This window comes from Corylus avellana, chromosome 1 (genome assembly GCF_965113065.1).
Source record: "Corylus avellana chromosome 1, dhCorAvel1.hap1.2, whole genome shotgun sequence".
NCBI classification, from domain to species: domain Eukaryota; kingdom Viridiplantae; phylum Streptophyta; class Magnoliopsida; order Fagales; family Betulaceae; genus Corylus; species Corylus avellana.
In genome coordinates, this window is record NC_142490.1 from 25,550,279 (window position 1) to 25,572,333 (window position 22,055).

Consider the following 22,055-nt stretch of genomic DNA (forward strand, 5'->3'; position numbering starts at 1 on the left):
AGTAAGAGATGTTACTAGCGTAATAATTTTCAGTTCATACTAACAGTTCGATCACTTTCCACTGCATTTTATCCTAATATTTCTTATCATGGGTATACCCATGATAAGGAACGTTACAAGTAACACTCCGAGTTAATTAATTTTGTGAGCGTTACATTATGCCTTAATTTAGTCTTTGTTTCGAGTGAGAGTTTAATTTTAATTTAACTCCTAACCTTGGAAGGATTAGGATTTTAATGTGATTAGAATCATAAACATAATGGTATTAGGATTCCAAAGCATTGGACCAAGTTTCCTAGTCGAATTATGGCTCCTCTTAGGGGTTAGATGCCTACATAGAGATGGGTCAGTGTGATGAGAGTCCACCCTCGTGGCCAACCAATAGTCATCAAGAAGAACATCCAGGAAGATCAAAAGGGCCCTAGCCAATTTTTTGTTCCCTTGCATGCATGCCAAAGTATGTGACTTCACCAATCAACATACCTATTTGTTGTGGTTTAAAATTAATAAATAAATCGTGTAGCATGCAAATATGAGCTCGGCTAGAATATATTGTGTGAGGTTTGATATTATGTGAAGATATTTGCATTGCTTGTAATTGATAAAATCAAATCAGAAACATTCAATACTAATTTGATTTTATAAATCATATCATTTTGTATTCTCTCCACATTCCTATAAGTAAAATCATTAAGTGAATAAGAGCAAATGTAGCCTTAGGGCTTTATCTGTGAACATAGGTCATAGACCTATTAATTTTGTATTTGAGTAAGAGATGTTACTAAAGTAATTTTTTTTGCTCGTACCAACAGTTCAATTTCCACTTCATTTTATCTTGATATTTGTTATTATGGGTAGCACTTCCATTTAATTATCAGGTAATTAAATTAGGGGTGCTACAAAGTTAACTGTTATTGTTAATTAATTTTTGAAGCGTTACATTCGGCCTTAATTTAATGTTTGTTTCGAGTGAGAGTTTGAACTCCTAACCTTCGAAGGATTAGGATTCTAAAGGGATTAGAATCATAAACATAATGGTATTAGGATTCCAAAGCGTTGGACCAAGTTTCCTAGTTGAATTAGGGCTCCTATTTTGGGTTAGACGCCTATTTAAAGATGGGTCAGTGTGATGAGAGTCCACACTTGTGGCAAAACAATAGTCATCGAGGAGAAGATCTTAAGGAACAAAAGTGCCATAGCCAATTTTTTGTTCCCTTTCATACCAAAGTATGTGACTTCACCAATGTGTTAGACTATTCGGTAAATGGTTAAATTCATCTCTTTCTATCAGTTTAAGCTTTTTGGATAAATGATGATTTAAGTATTTAACATGGTATCAAAGCAGATATCTTGAGTTCAGACCATGTCTTAATCAATTCACCCCTTATTTCAATTAAATATTCTACGTGTTTGGCATCACCTATTAAATTGCAGTTTTAGCTCACATGTGAGAAGGAATATTAAATTATTGATTAAATGATTAAGTTTAATCAATAAATGGATGTTAAAATATTGAGTAAATGATTAAATTAATTTATTTCTAGCCGTTTCAGCTTTTAGAATAAACAGTAATTTAACATCATCAGTATACCTATTTATTTTTCTTTATACTTTTTCAATGTGGGACAGAAATCTTACAAGTGCATGCACAACATTGAGGGTATAACTCACATTTGAAAACCAACTTGTAAATGAAGGATGCCCAAAAACTTATATACACAATTAGACTTAACCCATGTGGGACATAATGATTCTATTATATCAGTTCCTTTGGTGTTTATTTTCTGTTTGTTGGTTTTAATGAAGCTTTTTCATCCCAAATAATAATAGGGAAAATATAAAAAAAAACCCCCAAAATTTTCAGTTGTTTGCAATATAGCCCATAATGTTCAAAAGTTACTAAAGTAGCCTCCCAAACTACCAAAATGTATCAAAAAGACCACTTATTTTTTTTATATTCCTATAATATCCCTATTCTTTTAACAAATAAAATAATAAAATAATTGTAAAAAAAAAAATACAAAAAATTAGTGAAAAATACAAAAAAAAAAAGAAAGTTTTTTTGAATAAATAAATAATTAGTCACTGTAATTGGTCTAAATTACAAATTGCTTCATGTCGTATTAAAGTAAAATCAATGGGCGAATAAAAACAATTTTTTAACATAATTTGACTTCAGGAACTAATTTTTTTTTTTTTTTTTGAATATCTTAAGAACCGCTCCTTTGATTTTACTTTAATACGACATGAATAGTAACTGTAGTTGGCCTAAATTATTTATTTATTCCAAAAAAACATTTTTTTTTTATTTATTCGCTCATTGATTTTTTTTTTTTTTTTGTATTTTTAAAAAATTGTTTGCTTTTTTTACAATTATTTTATTATTTTATATGTTAAAAGAATAGGGGTATTATAGGAATATAAAAAAAAGTGACATTTTTGATACATTTTGGTAGTTTGGGGGCTACTTTAGTACCTTTTGAACATTGAAGTCTATATTGCGAACGACTTGTAGTTTGAGAAACTTTTTATGTTTTTCCCATAATAATAATAATAATAATAATAATAATTTTCACTGCATGAATTAAGGGTTCACATCTAGCAAATAATTTTATAATAAGGCTGATAAATACAAGTGAAAAAGTGACTTTTGGATAAGGCCAGAACAAGTTTGTGATACCTTTTCATTACCCATATTTTCACTTCACTTCATGTCCAACTCTGATAACGATGGCCTAATCATTTTTATTTCCTCTCCGTCAAGTCTTTGTGGCTAGTGGCGTAAGTCACGCTTATAATTCAGATTAGGAAGAATCTCATCTAAATGAATTAGACTTCAAAATAGGGACAAAAAGTTAAAATCGTAAACATCATATAAAAACAAAAATATTAAAACTCTATGGACAAAAAAGAATCATATATATATATATATATATATATATATGGATGGATTCAGCTTCCAATTTGGAGAGGGACTAATAGGCAAAAAATATATTAATTTTGTTTTTTTTTTTTTTGTCTTGTAATTTGGGGGGACCAGGGCAACTCCCAGTCCCCCCATTGATCTGTCTCTGATATATATATATATATGACACATTTATACACAATAAAACTACAAGAATTTGGGTATTTAATGGCTTCTTAGAGCATCTTAAGAAGTTCTAAAACTTCTATATTGTGTATATTTAGAGCATGTTTGAGATTGCATTTGAGAAATAAAGCTTTTAAGTCAAAAATAAAACTTTTGGGCAAAAGCTGCATTTTTAAGCTTTTGCCAAAAATGTGTTTTTGGCTATTTTTAGGCTTTTTGGACCCTTAAAAGCGCTTCTAATTTTTTTACCAAATAAGTATTATTTTCTTCAAACGAATTTTTTAAGTATTAAAAACACTTTTAGGCCCCTCAAACACAATCTCAAATAGGTCATTAGTTAACATGAGGCAAAAATCACGTCCAGCAACTTTCTTTCTAATTATGTAAAACACATTTTTTTGCTACACTGTAACAAAATGTTGGCTTTATTTTATTAATTCTCAGCAATACAATTTTTATCATCCGTGGTGGCGGTTTAGTGATCTTAAGGAAATCCTCAAAGTGGTTGAACATGTATTAGGATGAGAGTTGAACTCTCAAAATGAGAATCTTCAATCCTATTAATATTAGCTGCCTTGAGTCCCACTGATGCTCTGATGTAATTGGGTCAAGCTACGGCTTACTCGCATTTGAGAAAACGTTTGCAGTTCGCACCATCTAAGCCCTTTTTGTGTGTTTTCTAGTAGGTAGGTGTTATTATAGTCACGCCCATACAAAATGAATACAGTTGTCCTCCGCTCCCCCGCTTGCCCTTTTAATTCATTACTGATTCTCTTCCAAAAACTTCTACTAGGAAGATTAATTCAATGAGGGGCGAAACTGTGTATTAGCTTGAGGGGCTAATGTCCTTCTAAAATTTAATGATTTTTTATGATATGTCCCCTCAAAATTAAATTTTTAACCCCAAAATTTTTTAAAAAAATTTGTACCCCCACTCTTAAATGTCTAGAATTGGATCCTCTCCTCCGGTTCATATTCAGGTCCTTATAATTGAGGGATATTTTTATCATTTTACTTTATTAGAGATAAAGATACTCCTCAAATATTAATGAATCAGAGTGGATCCTATTTCTAAATGTGTAGTTCTGCCCATAAATTCAACGCAGAGCATTTCATTGCTCAAATCTCCATTGCCAAAGTGCTCAAGTTTGGAGCTTAATCTATTTTCCAAACCATCTCATCCTTTAGGACTAGTTTCTTTCTTTCTTTCTTTCTTTCTTTTTTTTTTTTTTAATTTTTTTTTTTTTAGGACTAGTTTCTAAGTGCTGGATATTAGACTCTTTCTTCTTGGAATAAATTCTTTTTATGTATGAAACATTACAATACCTTAGTCCTTTATAATTGAGTAAATTGATTATATTGAGAGAGAAAATGACTGCTGGTGAAAGCAAAGCAGGTTGGCGGATCGGATTTGGATCGACCTGCTTGACACGTCAACCCAAACATGACCTGTTTAGATAAATAAGTAAGATCCTTAAATTCAAACACGATTTGCGAGTGATGCAACATGACTCGCTTGACTCATTTAATAAATTGGTCAACCCTTGTTTGACCCATTTAAACTCAAATGCATATGTTTAACCCATTTGACCTAACTCAATACGACCCTTTTGACCCATTTCAACCCGAACATGATCCGTCTCACACATTTGACTCGTTTCAACATGTATTCATTATATAAAAAAATATGGAGGCAAGTGGGTCAATCCGTTTTTGCTAAACCATAACCCTATAATTTTATGTCGAATTCGTAAGTTGTATTAAAAATTACCAATATGATCGTTGGGAAAAAACCAGTAGTTAATGTTTGGGAAGCTTTTGTGTGCTAATCGAAACATGTGGGTTTCCCAATATGGGCTCAATGGAGAGAATCTCATGCATGTTAGCGTCTGTAATTGTGCTGGTCCAGCCCAGAAAAAGGTGTTGTGGGGGCCATATAAGAAGATAAGAGAGCATCGGATAACACATGAAATGAAGAAGGAATTTGGACGCCAGATGGCAACAAAAACGCTCTGCCACAAAGCTAGGCCCAGCAAATGGGAGAGATACTGCCACGGGACACGTGCGTCCTTCATATCAAAATATGATCCTCTTCAATTTATTTGAATCGGAGAATATTCAGTTAGTTATATTAGATCGGTATTTTTGTTCTCTAAACAAATAAAAAGACAAAAATACTGCCACGAGACACCTGCGCCCTTAATATCAAAATAGGATCCTCTCCAATTTATTAGAACGGGAGAATATTTAGTTAGTTATATTGGAGCGGTATTTTTGTCATCTAAAAGGTAAAAAAAGACAAAAATACTACCACGAGATACGTGTGCCCTTACTATCAAAATAGGATCCTCTCTAATTTATTTAAACGAGAGAATATTCAGTTAGTTATATTAGATCAGTATTCTTGTCATCTAAAAAAGTAAAAAGACAAAAATACTTATTAAAGATATTTTTCATGTTCCCTTAATATCCCCATTGAAAACTCACACACTTTATGAATCCACATAAATTTATTTCTTAAATTCACTTCATTAGTTTTTTTATTTATTTATTTAATTTTTTATAGATAAGAATGGGGAGATAGAAATTATAAAAGAGGATGTTTTATGATTAAAGAAAAAGGAAGCTGAGGAGAATTAAGGATATCACTTCCTTAAAAGAGTTTGCCATCTTATCAAGTTTGACTTGTAACCATGTAGGGATTAAGCAAATCAAGTTAACGTGGCATTTGGTTGGTTGGGGGGTAACTTTTAGAATTTTTTAAGATTTTAGGAAGAAGTATACTCACTTTTCTCAAAGTTTCAAACTATTATCTTATTATTAATGTCCTTCACACCGTCGATTATGTTAATATCTTCTTTTAAACTACTAAAAAATGTTAATGCTTCCTGGAAACCAGCAAAAAGAGAAAAATGACATTAAAAATTTTCAATAAAACACAAATATCTTTATAAATTTGGAAAAAAAACTAAAACTAAAAAAAAAAAAAAAAATTAAAAAAGGAGTCTTGGTTTTCAATTTTTTCAGTTTTTTTAAAAGAATTATACTCACTTTTTTAATTTTCTATTTTTTTTTTTGGTAGTTTTGGAAGGCATTAACAATGAGAGGATTCTAGAATTACTCTTCAAACTAAGTAATGCTATAAGTCCCTCCAAGAATAATGTGGCTATTAAAATCACAATTTGATCAAAATTCAATAATGATGAATCACAAGTCTAATGGTGATTTTAATAATCACTTCATTCTTAGAGGGACGCTACAAGTCTCTTTTGAATCCCTCCAAAAATGAAGTGGCTATTAAAATCACCATTGGGCTTGTGATTCATTATTATTTAGTTTTCTCAAAATTTTAAAATATTATTTAGTTTGGTTTCATTTAAGTGAAGAGAATCTAAGGTGGGGTTTATTAAACATCCCAAAATACTATTCACCTCATTTTTTTTAAAAATTCAACATAAAAACATAATCCCTTTTTATATTATATAATTTACTTTTTACTATTATTCAAATAAAAAAATCATTATATAACAAACAGTTCTATTTTTCAATACTACTTTTGTTTTTCACTTTTTTATACCAATCATTACTCACATTTTTTTTTTTTTTCACAAACTCATGAACAGTATTTGGCCGTTGCATGGTGTTTACCAAACAATGCCTAAGTGCCGATAGGTATCTCGATTTTCCCAGTTGCCTTCTTCCTAACAATGTAGATTCCTTTGTGGAGAGGTGGAAATTCACATTCTAAAAGACAAAAATTCTCATACATTTTTATTAACAAGACAGGCTAAACATACTCTTGATGCAAGCTGCAGCAAGAGATGAGAGTTAATAAATTATTTCAATTAAGTCTTGGTTGCCCATATAGCATTTAAATATCTGGTCAATGTCATATATTTGCTGGTCTTTTCGTTCTACTCACATTTCATCTTAAATATTTTGTCATTTCTCTTAAATATAAAAAAACTATTCCTTGCTTATGATTGCAGTGATAGTTGGACCACAACCAAATCATAAAAAAAATAAAATAATTTTAATGGTGTTTCTTCTCTATTTGGATATGATGCATCAAATGATGATGTTAGTATCCATGTGTGTAATAATGATTCTTTCAAGTGAGAATAGAGTTATAAGGGGGTGGGTGTCTTGGTGACCAACTATTAGAGAGAGTCAACTTGAAACTTTTGAGTATGCATAGAGTGGCTTAGATGGGTGAAAGTTGATGTAAAGTTTTTCTTCCATGTCATTGCTGGTTTAATTTTTGGGTAAATTGTACTTTGTTCTCCAAATTACCGATTCATTTGTACTCATATCTCTAAACTTTGACAAATTGCAACTTATCCCTATTTTGCTGTGAGTTATATCACAGGTCAAAGTAGACCGTTAAATGTGGGTGAAAAACATATCACGTGTGTGGGGTGAGTTAATGTAAGTCAAAGTTTAAAGGTGTTAGTGCAAATGAGGTTGTAATAGGATGGGGAGGGAGGGGAGAAGTGTAATTTACCCTATAATATAAGTATTGTGTATATATGACTCTACTCCATGTGAGACTCGTGTAATGGATTTTGTCAACTTTAATAGTCTAATATGACTCGAGGTGCAACTCAAAAGAAAATGATAGTTTGTATGAGAGAGTTGTAGTGAGTCGAAGCTTAGAGGCATGAGGGCAATATGAGAATCTTATATTATTAAGAATCCTATTAGATTTCCAATCATTCTTAGAGTTGAGTTTAGTTGTATTCTCAAGCATCTAGATTCTCAAGCTTCGCAATTTTTAAAATGTGGATGCTAATAGGAATATAATGTGTCTGTTTGGTTTGGTGGTTTCAAGACGTATGGTTTGAAAAAATAGCGATTTCGAAATATAGTAAATGAAAATGTGATTTCTTTTTTTTTTTTTTTAAAAAAAAGCACTTAGCGTTTAGTAGAGTAACAATTTAGGCTTTAAAATTGCGATTCAGCTTTTAAAAAAACACAGTAATTTTGTTTTCAAATCATCATATTTTGAAAATGCATTCTCAAATAAAATAGTATTTTTCGTGATTTTGTTTTAAAACACACTTTTGACTTGCACAATTGCACTGCCAAATAAGATTTAAATACCTTAAACCAAACGACACATTATGTGTATGAGAAGATTCACCAAGGGCTGGATTTTGGAACACAAGATTGTAGTAAGATAAAATCCCCTTCTATGGTGAAGTTACCCAATCCACTGAGAGAATTTGTTGTATATGTTAAATCACCACTTTTAAAAAAAACTTAAGTTGATATGAACAAATAAATTTAATACTTAATATATCATTACTTTAATGCTCACCCTCACATGTGAAATATTTAATTGAAATGAGAGGTAAATGATAGAGTCAAGGTTCACACTCTAGATCTTTGGCTCTGATACCATATTAAATTACCAGTTATTTCAAAAGCTTAAGCTGATAAGAAAAGGTAAATTTAATTATTTAATCAACAATTTAATACTCTCCTTCACGTGTGGGCTCAAACTCCCTTTAGGTGAGGCCTAACACGTAAAATATTTAATTGAAATGATAATTAAGTTTACCTCTTTCTATTAGCTTAACATTTTAAGAAAAATGGTGATTTAACATAGTATTAGAACCAAAGGTCCTTAGTTCGGATCTTGATTTCGTCATTTACCTCCAATTTTAATTAGATATTCTATACGTTGGACCTCATTTATTAAAAGGGAGTTTAAGCCCACACGTGAAAAAAAAGTATTAAAGTGTTGATTAAATAATTAAATATACCTCTTCCTATAAGCTTAATTTATTTATTTATTTATTATTATTATTTTTTTTTTAAAAAAAAGTGATGATTTAAGGGTATAGTCCTAAAGTTTCAAGGGCAACTCCTTTTTGGATGCTTTTATTCCTTTCCCTATTTGCTTAAAAGAAAAAACAAATTATCCTTTTGAGTTAGGATTACTGAGAGGACAGTCCTTGGTTCAAGCATGATGAAGACGTTGGCCATTAGCATCATGGCAAACACTTGCAACATCAAACCTAAATGTTGTAGAATCTTTGTTATTCTTTTTTATTTATTTTTTACTTTTTATTTTTATTTTTTATTTTTAAGATATGAAGGTTGAAGGTTGATGGGAATTGATCATGAAAATTACATTTAGTATAGGGGGAAAGGAAAGGCACATGTTGCATCAAGATTGAGTAAAGTTCTTCTATATATATGTATTGTTGTTCTTTCTATACTTCTTGTGGTCCCTTTAACATAGACATTCTAACTCCCACTCGATCTCTCTTGATCAAATTAGATGATATAACTAGAAATTGCAAAAATATGAAACCGTAGATATATACTTAAATTGCTGACAGGAATAATGAAGAGTGTCATTAGGGACACTGTAACTTTTATTGCAAGTTTCTTACATATTGACATGGCGGTTTACATGATATTTATCATATCAATCACTACAATATAGTCTATCATGTGACAATCTATATAACACTTTTCACGTTTACAAAATTGACGTGACAATCCATGTGGCATGTACCACGTCAACTTCTAAGATGTGAATTGCCATGTAATGCACTTTCTTTAAAATGTGAATTGCTACGTAAATTTATGGAAAAATTACAGTTTACTCCCCAAAGTCGACAGCGTTCTTCAATTCGAACATCAAAGTTTCAATTTTTGCAATCCACCCCCACAAAGTTTCAATTTTTTTTTTCAATTTGACCAATATTATCCCAAAATTTCCATATTGCCCAAGATTTTTATTTTTTATGAAAAAAAAAAATTTGGGACTGCAAAAATGGCCAAATGGCCACACCGAATTTTTTTTTAATTTTTTTTTATAAAAAAATAAAAAATAAAAATTAGGGGCAATATGGGAAGTTTTGAATACAATTGGTCAAATTGCAAAAAATTGGAAGTTTGTGGGAGTGGATTGCAAAATTTGAAACTTTAATATTCGAATTGAAAAACGTTGTCAACTTTGAGGGGGTAAACTGTAATTTTCCCTAAATTTATAAGAAAATTGTAATAAAAACTATAACACCCGAGCATTTTTTTGAGAATGAATAAATAAATAAATCACACAATTAATGTTTGATTGATTAGCCATCGTCATGCGTGATTTACTTATTTTTAAATTTATAAGAATAATTTTGTTTTCTTGAAATTTTTTTGAGATATTTTAACCTTTTGTTTTTTAAAAGGAAGACATTATAATTTTTTAGTAGTTTGAGGAACTTTTTTTTTTTTTTTTTTTTTGAGAAAGTAGTTTGAGAAACATTATTTTAAGGACATAACACCAATTTGCTCTATTAAATGCCAAATGCCCTCTAACATGTGAGATGAACATGTTTTTCTTAAGATTCTTAACCGTCATTTATTACTTTCTACTAACTTAAGAATTTAATCATTAATTTTTTAGGAACTTAAATATGTTAGAGAATACTTGACATTTATTATAGTCGGTTGAAGGAAGTTTATTAGAGTAGTTTCCTTCAAATCGGTTTAGAAAAAATTTATGTCCTTATTTTAATAGATAGCTTGAAAAAACATTGCAAATTTCTTAGTAATTTGAGAGGAGTTGGTGTACTGCTTCTCCTAAAATTATTAAATACATTATCCATAAAAAAATTATATTCGCATTTCAATAAACAACCATTGGAAAGTGGACTGTACCATGCCATTTGATCATAATAATTTATAAAATGGGGTGTTAATAAAATAAAATATCATAGGAGAGATGGTACAAAAACTTCCAAAATATGGAAAAATTACGGTTTATTCCTTAAAGTTGACAGCGTTTTTTAATTCGAACATCAAAGTTTTAATTTTTGCAATCTATCCCCTAAAGTTTCAAATTTTTACAATTTGACCAATTGTATCCAAAACTTCCATTGCCCACAATTTTTATTTTTTTATTTTTTATAAAAAAAATTCGGCTGTAGCCACCCCTTTGGCCATTTGGCAATTTTTGCACCCCAATTTTTTTCTTCATAAATAATAATAATAAAAAAAAATTAGGGATAATATGGGAATTTTGGGATAATATTGATAAAATTGAAAAAAATTGAAACTTTGTGGGAGTGAATTGCAAAAATTAAAACTTTGATGTTTGAATTGAAAAACACTGTCAACTTTGGGGAGTAAACTGTAATTTTCTCTTTTATCTTAGTAATGATAGGATCATCTTTTTATCTTCTTAAAGTTGATGTAACTTTTAAAATTACTATTAAATATTAGATGAATCATACTTAAATTTTAATCCAATGATAATTTTAAAAGCCACGTCAACTTAAATAGGATAAAAAATGATCCTTAACATTTCTCTTTTCTATTTATTTTATTTTTTATTAAATGTTTGCTTGACAAAAAATCTATAGTTAGTAACATTCCAAAAAAATCTTCTCACAATCAGATCTTTCGGATCGAACTGGATTCTAGAATATCTAGTTAATTATATTTTAAAGGTATTTTTATCTTTTTTATTTTTTAAAGGACAAAAATACCCTTTCAATATAACTAACTAGTAACTAGATATTTTTCTATGCATTTATCCTGATTTCTTGAGACAGGTTTAACCCAAAAATAAGAAAATAAAAAAATAAAAAGAGATGAGATGGGTGTTTCCAGAACAGTCTTTACAGCTCATTGGACCAAATTTAAAATTAAAACACCCGCAAAACCCATTGGTTCAGTGGTTATCCACATTTCCAAATATACCCCACGCCAGGTCACATATTTACACACCCAACCCCACCTATTTAGCCCTCCTCACACTACCCGTCTTTACCCTCCATCTATTTCCGACACAGCCAAACCCATTTCTCTGTGTTCCCCCCACTCACATCCCTCTCAACTTTCCCGAGAAACCGAAAGAGAAACAACCAGATAACGATGAGAGAAATCCTGCACATCCAGGGCGGGCAGTGCGGCAACCAGATCGGTGCCAAGTTCTGGGAGGTGATCTGCGACGAGCATGGCATCGACCACACGGGAAAGTACAGCGGCGACTCGGAGCTCCAGCTCGAGCGCATCAATGTCTATTACAACGAGGCCAGCGGCGGGCGGTACGTCCCTCGCGCGGTGCTCATGGATCTGGAGCCGGGGACCATGGACTCGGTCCGATCCGGGCCCTTCGGGCAGATCTTCAGGCCTGATAACTTCGTCTTCGGGCAGTCCGGTGCAGGGAACAACTGGGCCAAGGGACACTACACCGAGGGCGCTGAGCTCATCGACTCAGTTCTCGATGTTGTCAGGAAGGAGGCCGAGAATTGCGATTGCCTGCAGGGTAATGTGTTCTCCGAAAGCTTCTTTTTGCTTTGGAGTTCTTTTTCGTTTCTTTTGGAGTGTGTTGGTGTTTGGGTTTTAGGCGTTGTGCGTGTGTTTCCTACGGATCTGTTTGTGCATTATTTGGAATTGGTGTTTCGTCGTTGACTTGGTTGTTTAGGTTGAGGATAGCTTTGACTGAGCGTTGGCGTTGTAGGAATATGGATATTATGGTTCATTTCTTTGTGATTTATCGCCTTTTATTTATTCTAATTTTTGATTGCTAAGAAATTGTTTCTCTCTCATCATCATTGTATATATTTGAGGGTTTTTTTTTATTTTTTTTTGGTCGGAAAGTGTAGATCTGTCGCTTAGGATCGGGATTGATTCTCGAGTATTGAGACTTGGTCCAAACACTTTTGTGTAGCTTTCTAGCACTTATGCTTGGTTCTGATCACATGCGTATGGGTTCTGGTTTTGATAAAGCTTTGGTTGATTATTCCTCCGAATTTCACTTTTCTGTTGCTGCTTGCAAAGTTTATTATTCTTGGTTCGAACTGGTTATGTTTTTTTATCTCAGTTGTTTACTGAAGTAAATTGGTAGTCTGAGAATTCCATTTTGGTTATCTTAGTTGGTTGAATTGTGGTGTTTGATCACGGATTTATGGCCTCAATTGGGTGTCCTTTTCTTTTATTGCTAAATCTTTCTGTTTCATCGTTCATGTTTGCTCTTTCTGTTTATGGATTTTTCAACTCTAGTTTTCTCACCACCTGAGTTTATTTGTTATGTACTGGGATCTTAGTACTTTCTGCCCTGCAGATTTTCACCTTAGGTTGAAGGACAGTCAATATTGGTAATAAGTGAGCGGTCTATCCGTGCAGCGTAAAACTGTGAGGTCTATAGACCTGGGCTTTTTTCTCCAATAAGTTTTTGTTGAGATGGAAACATAAGCACTCTGGTTAAAGCATGACAATTGAGGAAATAATTTTAAAATAGTTCTCTTCTGTATCTAGGTGGCTGGTTTTAGTTGATGATTAATAAGGTCACTAATATGTAGGAGAAATGGATTATATTTTCATAGTAGCTGCCATTTCCATTTATCCTAATTTGAGTTCGTACTTTTTGTTTTGGTTTGTGTCAAATCTGATGCTAGATTTGAATTTTATGATTTGGGGCTTTGTACTGGATGATTATCATTAGGAGAGATGTCCAGGAATTTCTCTTTAGGAACTTTTTGAAGTATCTGGCGGGAGTTGCTTTAGCTCAGACTCTTACTGATATTGGGAGTTATCTTTTCTTAATCTTTATAGTTTTGCACTTCTCTGGTCTGTTTTGTGACCCCAGATTTTGTTCTGTAATATGATGCGTATAAAACACTTTTTTTTTTTTTTTTTTTTTGAATTATATGTGTTTTAGGGCTCAACAAAGTTTTGCTTTTATTGCTTGCTATCATCTTATATGCTGTGAATTTTATGTTGTTAGTGCTCAACAAAATTGTGGTGTAATTTGATTGCCATTGTCTTCTTTGTTTGCATAAGGAAAATATATTGTCAGAAATAAAAATGGTGTGGTAATCTTGTTATCGGATGTTATGACTGAACTCTATTCCCTCTTATGAATTATGTGATGTTCTCTGTTATACTTTTTGTAACATTTTACAGTCTATATCATATGAGAACTTTCTCACTCTCTCTCTTTCCCCCAGAGTTTATTAATGCTATAGCATTGCAGTATTCTAACTCCATATGTTTTTGAGCAGGATTTCAAGTCTGTCATTCTTTGGGTGGAGGAACGGGCTCTGGAATGGGAACCCTTCTTATTTCCAAGATCAGGGAGGAGTATCCAGATCGCATGATGCTGACATTTTCTGTCTTTCCTTCGCCCAAGGTTTCTGACACAGTTGTTGAACCATACAATGCCACCCTTTCTGTGCATCAGCTTGTTGAGAATGCTGACGAGTGCATGGTCCTGGACAACGAGGCCCTGTACGACATCTGCTTCCGTACACTGAAGCTTGCCACCCCTACCTGTAAGTTCAAAGTTCATATCTCTAAATTTTGACACGTATAGTAGATGTACATTGAAATTGAAAATTAGTCATTATCACTATCGTGATAGTACTAATTTCTATAATATTACTACGACCCTTACGCCTGTTCTAAGAAAGTATGAGATGGAAAATAATATGACAATGTGTTCTCCCTTCCAATATATTATTCCATTTATGAGGATTGATTATTATTATTATTATCTAGATAAGTTCGAATGAGTCTCACTAATTGGTGGTGGTTATGCTTAAATTTGAAGTAAGTTGCTTATAAGTTTCTTTTCATTTCTAGTTAATCTTTTATAATCAGTTGGTCATTAATCTCTTTCCTTCCACCTGCCTACCTACCTACCTTCCTACCTATCCACCTACCACCACCCACCCGCTTTCCTATCTGTTGTACACACTGATTCTTTCTGTTAACAAGTGATGGTGATGAAGATATCTTCTGTCTACATTTGTCTTTTCAATAACTGGAAATATGTCATTGTAATACATGTGGGAGAGCATAGCTGATCATTGACCTTTATACTTTTTGTTGTGTTCTGTTGTCTCATAACAGTTGGTGATCTCAATCACCTCATCTCTGCTACCATGAGTGGCGTCACATGCTGTCTTCGGTTCCCTGGACAGTTGAACTCCGACCTTCGGAAGCTTGCAGTCAATCTCATCCCATTCCCTCGTCTCCACTTCTTTATGGTTGGGTTTGCACCCTTAACATCAAGAGGATCACAGCAGTACCGTGCCCTGACTGTGCCTGAATTGACCCAACAAATGTGGGATGCCAAAAACATGATGTGTGCTGCTGACCCCCGACACGGTCGTTACCTAACTGCTTCTGCCATGTTCCGTGGTAAGATGAGTACGAAGGAAGTTGATGAACAGATGATCAATGTCCAGAACAAAAACTCATCGTACTTTGTTGAGTGGATACCCAACAATGTTAAGTCTAGTGTGTGTGACATCCCACCCAAGGGTTTGAAGATGGCATCGACTTTCATCGGGAACTCCACCTCAATCCAGGAGATGTTCAGGAGGGTTAGCGAGCAGTTTACAGCAATGTTCAGGCGCAAGGCTTTCTTGCATTGGTACACCGGGGAAGGGATGGACGAGATGGAGTTCACCGAAGCCGAGAGTAACATGAACGATCTGGTGGCTGAGTATCAGCAATACCAGGATGCAACTGCTGACGAGGAAGAGTACGAGGAGGAGGAGGAGGAAGAAGAGGAGGTTGTCGGTTGATCTTTGTAATTTTCAGTTTGCCCGAAAACTGTTGTGTTGTTGGCTTACTTCCTGGGAGTGATTATGTTCTGTTGTCGAGCAGTTGAAGTCAGATAGACAAAGTTGGTGATGTGTATGGATTGTGGGTCTATGTATAAGAGGTGGGTTTTGGTGACAATGCTTTAGTTTGTAATTCGAGTCATGGATCTCTGTACCCAGTAGATAGTCTTGTGACATGATTCTTATATATTGATGGTGTCTATATTATCATTTCATTTTTTGTTTTTTATTTTTTTTTATGGATTAGAGAAGGCTGCTGGCCGCAATTGCATTTAGTTAAGATTTTCAAATTAAATTAAATAGTTAAGATTTAATTATTGAATGTGTAGGATCACATGAATGAGAGATTGGAAAAGTAGCATTTCTCATAGTTTAATTTAAAAACAATGGCTGAAATTGAAAGAAATGAGAAAATATCCTAAAAATTTTAGAGTATCTTGATCCTTTTGTAAGCTTGCCTTTAATGCCAGGCTAACCAATCTTTTATTTTCTAATTTTTTCTTTTTCGGAATTTCGGCCAATCATAGGCGATACTATTTCCACACCAGCTTTGATTTCTTTTATTACATCTTGAAGTCAATAGTGAGAGACATCTTGTGAAAAAGGATGATGTAGAAGAAATTAAAAATTTGGTGTGGAAATATCATTACTCGTTAGTCTTTACCATATGAAATAAAAAAGAAGAAAGAAAATGAGATATATAGGTTTTATTTGTAGGAAAAAACAAAAAGAAACAGAGGCTCACAATGAATAAACCAATTATTTTGAATTTAGGGAATATATTTTAGGAGTAGTGCTACATACTACTTTTTTATTCGAATATCTTTAATCAGAATTGAGGAGAAAGTTTAAATGTCTCAAAAACCTTACCCACATGTGTTCTTTGAGTTCCATGAAGAGAATTCAAATTTTGCCTTTGCCTTGGTGATAGCCGGCTTTGTGATATCCTTGTCTTAGAAATTTTTGTTTGAAGAAACTTCGCTTAAATTTTTTTGAACTTTCATTGTTTTTATAATAATTTCTTAAAGTTCAAAAATTCTCAATTTAGTGTATTGAACTTTACAAAATTTGTAATCTCACTCCTCATCCTAATGGAGGGGGTAAATTTCCAAAATATCCCTACATTTTTCCTAGTTTTTTTTTTTTTTTTTTTTTTTTGTAATTTAAGGGTAATTTGTAATTCATAAAGTTATTTCACCCTTTGACAATCTCATCGAACCCCAAATTCTAACGGGAGGGGTGAGATTGCAAATTTTTTAAAGTTTGATAAACTACATTGAGAGTTTTTAAACTTCGGAAGAGATTGCACAATCGATGAAAGTCTAGGGGGGCTAAGTAAAGTTTTCCCATTTTGTTTTACACAATCTGATGCAATGCTTTCATGTTGCTTTTCTAAGGATGTTTTCTGCAGTTAATTTGCATCATAATCCCAACATATAAAGATCTTGTTAAGAGAGATTCACCAATTGTAACATAAGGAAGAAATGTTGATATAAGAACATAACCACCATGATTTATGTGCTGTAACTCTCTCTAAGTAAAACTAAAGTTTAGTAGTTTTTAATTAAGGTCATTCAATTTTAGTTACCCAAATGCTTTTAAAGATGTGTCAAGAGCCAAGTGAAAGAATATTAGAACACATCGCCTACAAGGAGATTTATAGTGGCACACGTCACATATATTATACATTATGCATTAAAAGATTTTTTATTAAAGTATAAGTTTTGGGTAATTAAAAGACAGATAAAGGTTCTTTCTGTGTTTCATTAAAAGTTGTTTCTCTTGATGGAAGGAAGCAATGTTAGATTATGGATAAGGCTCTTGGCCTATCTATAAATAAGTATGCAATTCTCCCTTAGTAACAACTCTATTGTGAGAAAAAGATAAGTGAAAAACTCTATCTATAACTCCCCATTTAGATATATTGTGAAAATTTCATAAACGTAAAATCTTGGTTCCTCAATTCAAGAACTTAAGCAATAATGGTAAGAGGTAAGTGTTTTTGTGATTCTCTTCTATGTCATATGCTCTTGTGATTTTCTTTTATGTTCATATGTTTAGGGTTTATGTTCATGTGTTTTTGTGATTCTCTTTTATGTCATATGTTTTTGTGATTCTCTTTTTAGACATATTGTGAACGTTCTAACATTCCACAAGTTCATAACCGTGCAATCTTGGCTCTTCAATTCAAGAACTTAAGCAATAATGGCCAGATGTAGGTGTTTATATAATTCTCTTTTATGTTCATATGTTACTTTTCTCCCAATAATAAGACTTTCACCTGTGAATGTAGGCCTATTGAAGAATCACATAATTTCCATGTCTTCGTTTTTCTACTTCCATCTCTTTACTTTATTATGAATTTCTATACGAACAATTACAATTAGGCACCTGAATAGAATATGTTAAAAGACAATGTTCAAGCAAAGGCAAATACACATCATGTGGTAGATAGTGTAACGCACTGGCTTATAAAATACAAGCTGCAAGTAGAAAATATATGGATTAAATACACATCATTGGGCTTGGTCGACCGAGTTTAATTTTTGAGTTGGCCCGATCTTAGCCAAATATGTGTCCTGACAACCCCATCTGCGCTATCACACGTCTAGTCAAACTGGGGCACCAATTGTCACCATGTCATCGCCACATCAGCAGCCACTCACGTGTGTTTACTATGACCCTCTGTTGACCGAGGTCCCTAGCTCAGTCGATCGAGCTTCAACATGCAGCAACACTCATTTTTACGCTCGGTTCAATTTCGGCCTATACTTAGTGAGTGCATTGAGGAGCCTTAAAATCCATCGTTTTCCTTTCTGAAAACCCCCATATTCTTTCGCACTTTAATTTACTAGGACATCATGTTATACAACCATCTCTAAATAATCTTTCAGCCATCTTATTTTACAAATTCAATAAATCAACCATTAGATTTGTGGACTTGACACAAATTCAGTAGTGAGTTCATCCATTCTCTATGGAGATGGTTGAAAAAGAATGAATTCTATCATTTCTTATTCCTATCAACGACTGAAACAGAGTCTAGGAATCTGGATCATCATATAAGGAGTAGTGTACATCTATAATTATTTTCACTATTAAAGTTAATCTCTATTGTAGATATCATGTAAAACAGAATGATAACATCTTGTAAACAAATCTGCTTACAAAAAGGCAACAGCCTTCACGGTATTGGTAATGCAGCTAGCCATAGCAATTTATTACAATCATATTGTAGAATCTTACAAAAGAAGACATAATATTCTATTGATTTTTGAAAAAAAGTAGCATAATCTTTACGTTACACTTGATTTCTACTTGTTTTATTAATGAAGCTCCTCCACCTCTAATTGATTGAAACCAAATTTCACGTAATTATGGTTTTCGTGGCGCGCGTGGCGTAGCACTATAATTAACTATGGTCCTCAAATTAATACAAATTGGTCGTAGCCAAGCCGGCCATAGATTGAGCTCCCACAATATTATAGAATGCTTGTTTGCTTGATGACTATTTCACTACTAATTTGGACGGCTCAGCATGCAGAGCTTCTCGATCAACCTCTCCCTATATAAATATATAAAGAAAGCATAATTGTTACTCTTCCTGGTCTTCCTCTGTTGACTGCATAACTTCATATATATATAGTTGAAGATTGCAAATGGAAAGTGATCGGATTATCTTATTTGGGCTTCTAGCATTATCTTTATCTGTTGCTTTAGCAACTGATCAAAGTTCTCTTCAGGATTTCTGTGTTGCAGACCAAAACAGCCGAGGTACGACTACCTTTTTTGTTTTTCTGTTTCTGTTCAATATGGGAGAAGGGAGAAGGGAAAAGGGTAAACCTTTCATTTATCGTTAAGTTCCTCTTCTTTGTGATTACTGTTGGTGCAAAGACTTGCAGCGAGCGACCGATCAAGATTGCATTTGAGGCTGCTCTCCGATGTTGATATATGAAGATGAGTATTTTGGAAAAAGTTTTGCTAAGGATTAGATTTCATACCAAGGCTTTTTATAGGCCGATGCTCTCCTAGGGTTTGAGGGACTTCCGCCAAGAGTTTGTTACTTGATGTGGAGCTTTCCTCCCTCAATCTGTTAGGAGGGGTAACATGGTGTGAACGTTCAGTTAATTAACTAAGTTGGAAGAAGGAGAGCCGTCTAATTGGTGGCATCTCCTTGATGAGGGTGTACTCGAATTTTGATGGCTAGCGGTGCCTATGGGGCGACAGCCTGTTAGGCTGTCGGGCCCTTGATGGCTTGCACCCTGCTTAGGGTCAGTTGGGCTTTCTGATGGACGGGCCGTCTCAGGAACCGTCAAGATCTTGGTTCTCCAACCACCGTGGTTAAAAATTAATAAAAACATATGGTCCTATGCTTTTGGCATATTATTCAAATCCCTTAGAAATTAAAAAAAAAAAAAAATTTTGCCTTTTCTTTTAGCTCCCTTCCCTTAAATTTTCTGAAGTCCCTGAGTTTATTGGCCCCAAATCTTACAGCGTTGAATGCTATATACATATATATCTTCACCAGGTTGCAAATCAAGATATTCTTTCAGCTAGTTTACCATGGAACATGTCGGTTTCAATATTAATTTCACTGTCATATGGTTCTTATATTGTTATGGTACATTAATTTTGGTTTTTTCCTCTCACCATAATTTTTGTTCAGTTTGCTTGTTTTTTTTCTGACAAGATGACTCCTTCCGAAATTACATGTTACTATTGTTGCAAGTTTCCCACATATATGATTACATTTCATGGCAGTGTTGGTGAATGGTCTGGCCTGCAAGGATCCCAAGCTGGCTGAAGCCAATGATTTCTTCTTTTCTGGGCTTCACTTAGCGGGCAACACATCAAATGCAGTGGGGTCTAGGGTGACCCCGGTGACCGTATCACAAATGCCAGGGCTAAACACTCTTGGCATCTCCATGGTGCGTATAGACTACGCACCGTGGGGCATCAATCCTCCCCACACACACCCTCGTGCCTCAGAAATCTTGACGGTCTTGGACGGCAGCCTTGAAGTCGGATTTGTCACGTCGAGCCCCGAAAACCATCACATAACGAAGGTGCTACAGAAGGGCGATGTCTTTGTCTTCCCCATTGGTCTCATCCATTACCAGAAAAATGCAGGCTCTACAAATGCCTCAGCTATTGCAGCTCTAACCAGCCAAAATCCTGGAGTCGTCACAATAGCTAATGCAGTTTTTGGGTCTGTGCCGGATATTGCTAGTGATGTTCTTGTGAAGGCTTTCCAAGTAGACAACAATGTTGTCACTTACCTGCAGTCCAATTTTTAAACAAGTCATTGGTTGTTTATAGTAATGGGAACATCTGCTTGTCTGCTTGTTATTAATTGGACGATTGAGTCCATCTGTTTTGGAATTTATCAATTTTATCTCTTTGAAGATTGATGATTCTTTCATTGTTGTGTGATATAATATGATTCCTGTATTTTCTGCAGTAACGCACAATTAAAACCCAAAAACACTTGGATTCCTATTGAATTTGTTTCTTTATCTTTTGTAAAAATTCATGTAGGATATAAAATAAGAGAACAAAAGTGGAAGCAAATAAAGAAAGAGACAAGAGATTTTGGGTGGCTCTGCCTTACAAGCATATGCCCACAGATGATAAGTGCTCTTAGGGCTAAGGCTTTCAGAATCAAGCCCATGAAACTTAGGCAGCAATTGGATTACCCCAAGTTAAATGTCAAAATTCTCTACATTGGCGGGAATCGCCACGTAGGAAGGGGTATTTGTCCTAATGGCCTGCAAGTAGTCTTTAGGGCTTTTGATAGGTTGGTCAATTGGGTTTCCAAAGTCATCCCCATGGTTACTCTCTTCATCATCAGCTATACATATAGAGTCGTTAAAAATTTCTTGGAAAGAATTAGGCAACTTTATAGGAAAAATATCTCACTCTACTTTACATAGCCTTTTCGTATGATCACGCTGCCAAACTGATGTAGATCAGGGTGCTTGGGGGAGTTCATGAGGAAGACCCGTGCGGATGTAAGTGTGAAGACACCCCAAAGAATGGTGATACGATCACAATCTTGCACAACAGCGGAAGACCGTTCGAACGGTAGTGAGGCCAGTTTGAACGTGTAGCTCTATTCTGAATAATCTGGAGAGGTTAGAGGGCTCTGTTTGAAGTCCCATTTGAACGCCTATGTTATTTTTCGCATTTTTACTTTCCAGTTCATTCCCTGTTCGAACGGCAGTTTGTCCCATTTGAACGTGTAGCCTTGTTTTGCTTAAACCGACTTTAATTCCTATTATTTTAGGTTTAAAGTTTTGGGGATCTAAAAATACATGCTTATAGCTTCCAGAAACACAACTTTTGATATTATTTCAGTTTTCATCAATAAGAAGTCT

At 33.8% G+C, this 22,055-nt stretch overlaps 2 protein-coding genes across 2 annotated transcripts; both read left to right on the top strand.

The window, feature by feature from the left end:
- Window positions 1-11,880: 11,880 nt before the first annotated feature.
- Window positions 11,881-15,893, top strand: LOC132168652 (tubulin beta-7 chain). Its single transcript, XM_059579655.2, has 3 exons — window positions 11,881-12,371; window positions 14,110-14,379; window positions 14,960-15,893. Exons 1-3 carry the CDS (start codon window positions 11,978-11,980, stop codon window positions 15,637-15,639), a joined length of 1,344 nt encoding a protein of 447 aa, XP_059435638.1. The 5' UTR covers window positions 11,881-11,977; the 3' UTR covers window positions 15,640-15,893.
- A 3,444-nt stretch (window positions 15,894-19,337) lies between these two features.
- On the top strand, window positions 19,338-20,975 carry LOC132172443 (putative germin-like protein 2-1). Its single transcript, XM_059583952.2, has 2 exons — window positions 19,338-19,452; window positions 20,440-20,975. Exons 1-2 carry the CDS (start codon window positions 19,338-19,340, stop codon window positions 20,973-20,975), a joined length of 651 nt encoding a protein of 216 aa, XP_059439935.1.
- Window positions 20,976-22,055: the final 1,080 nt, after the last annotated feature.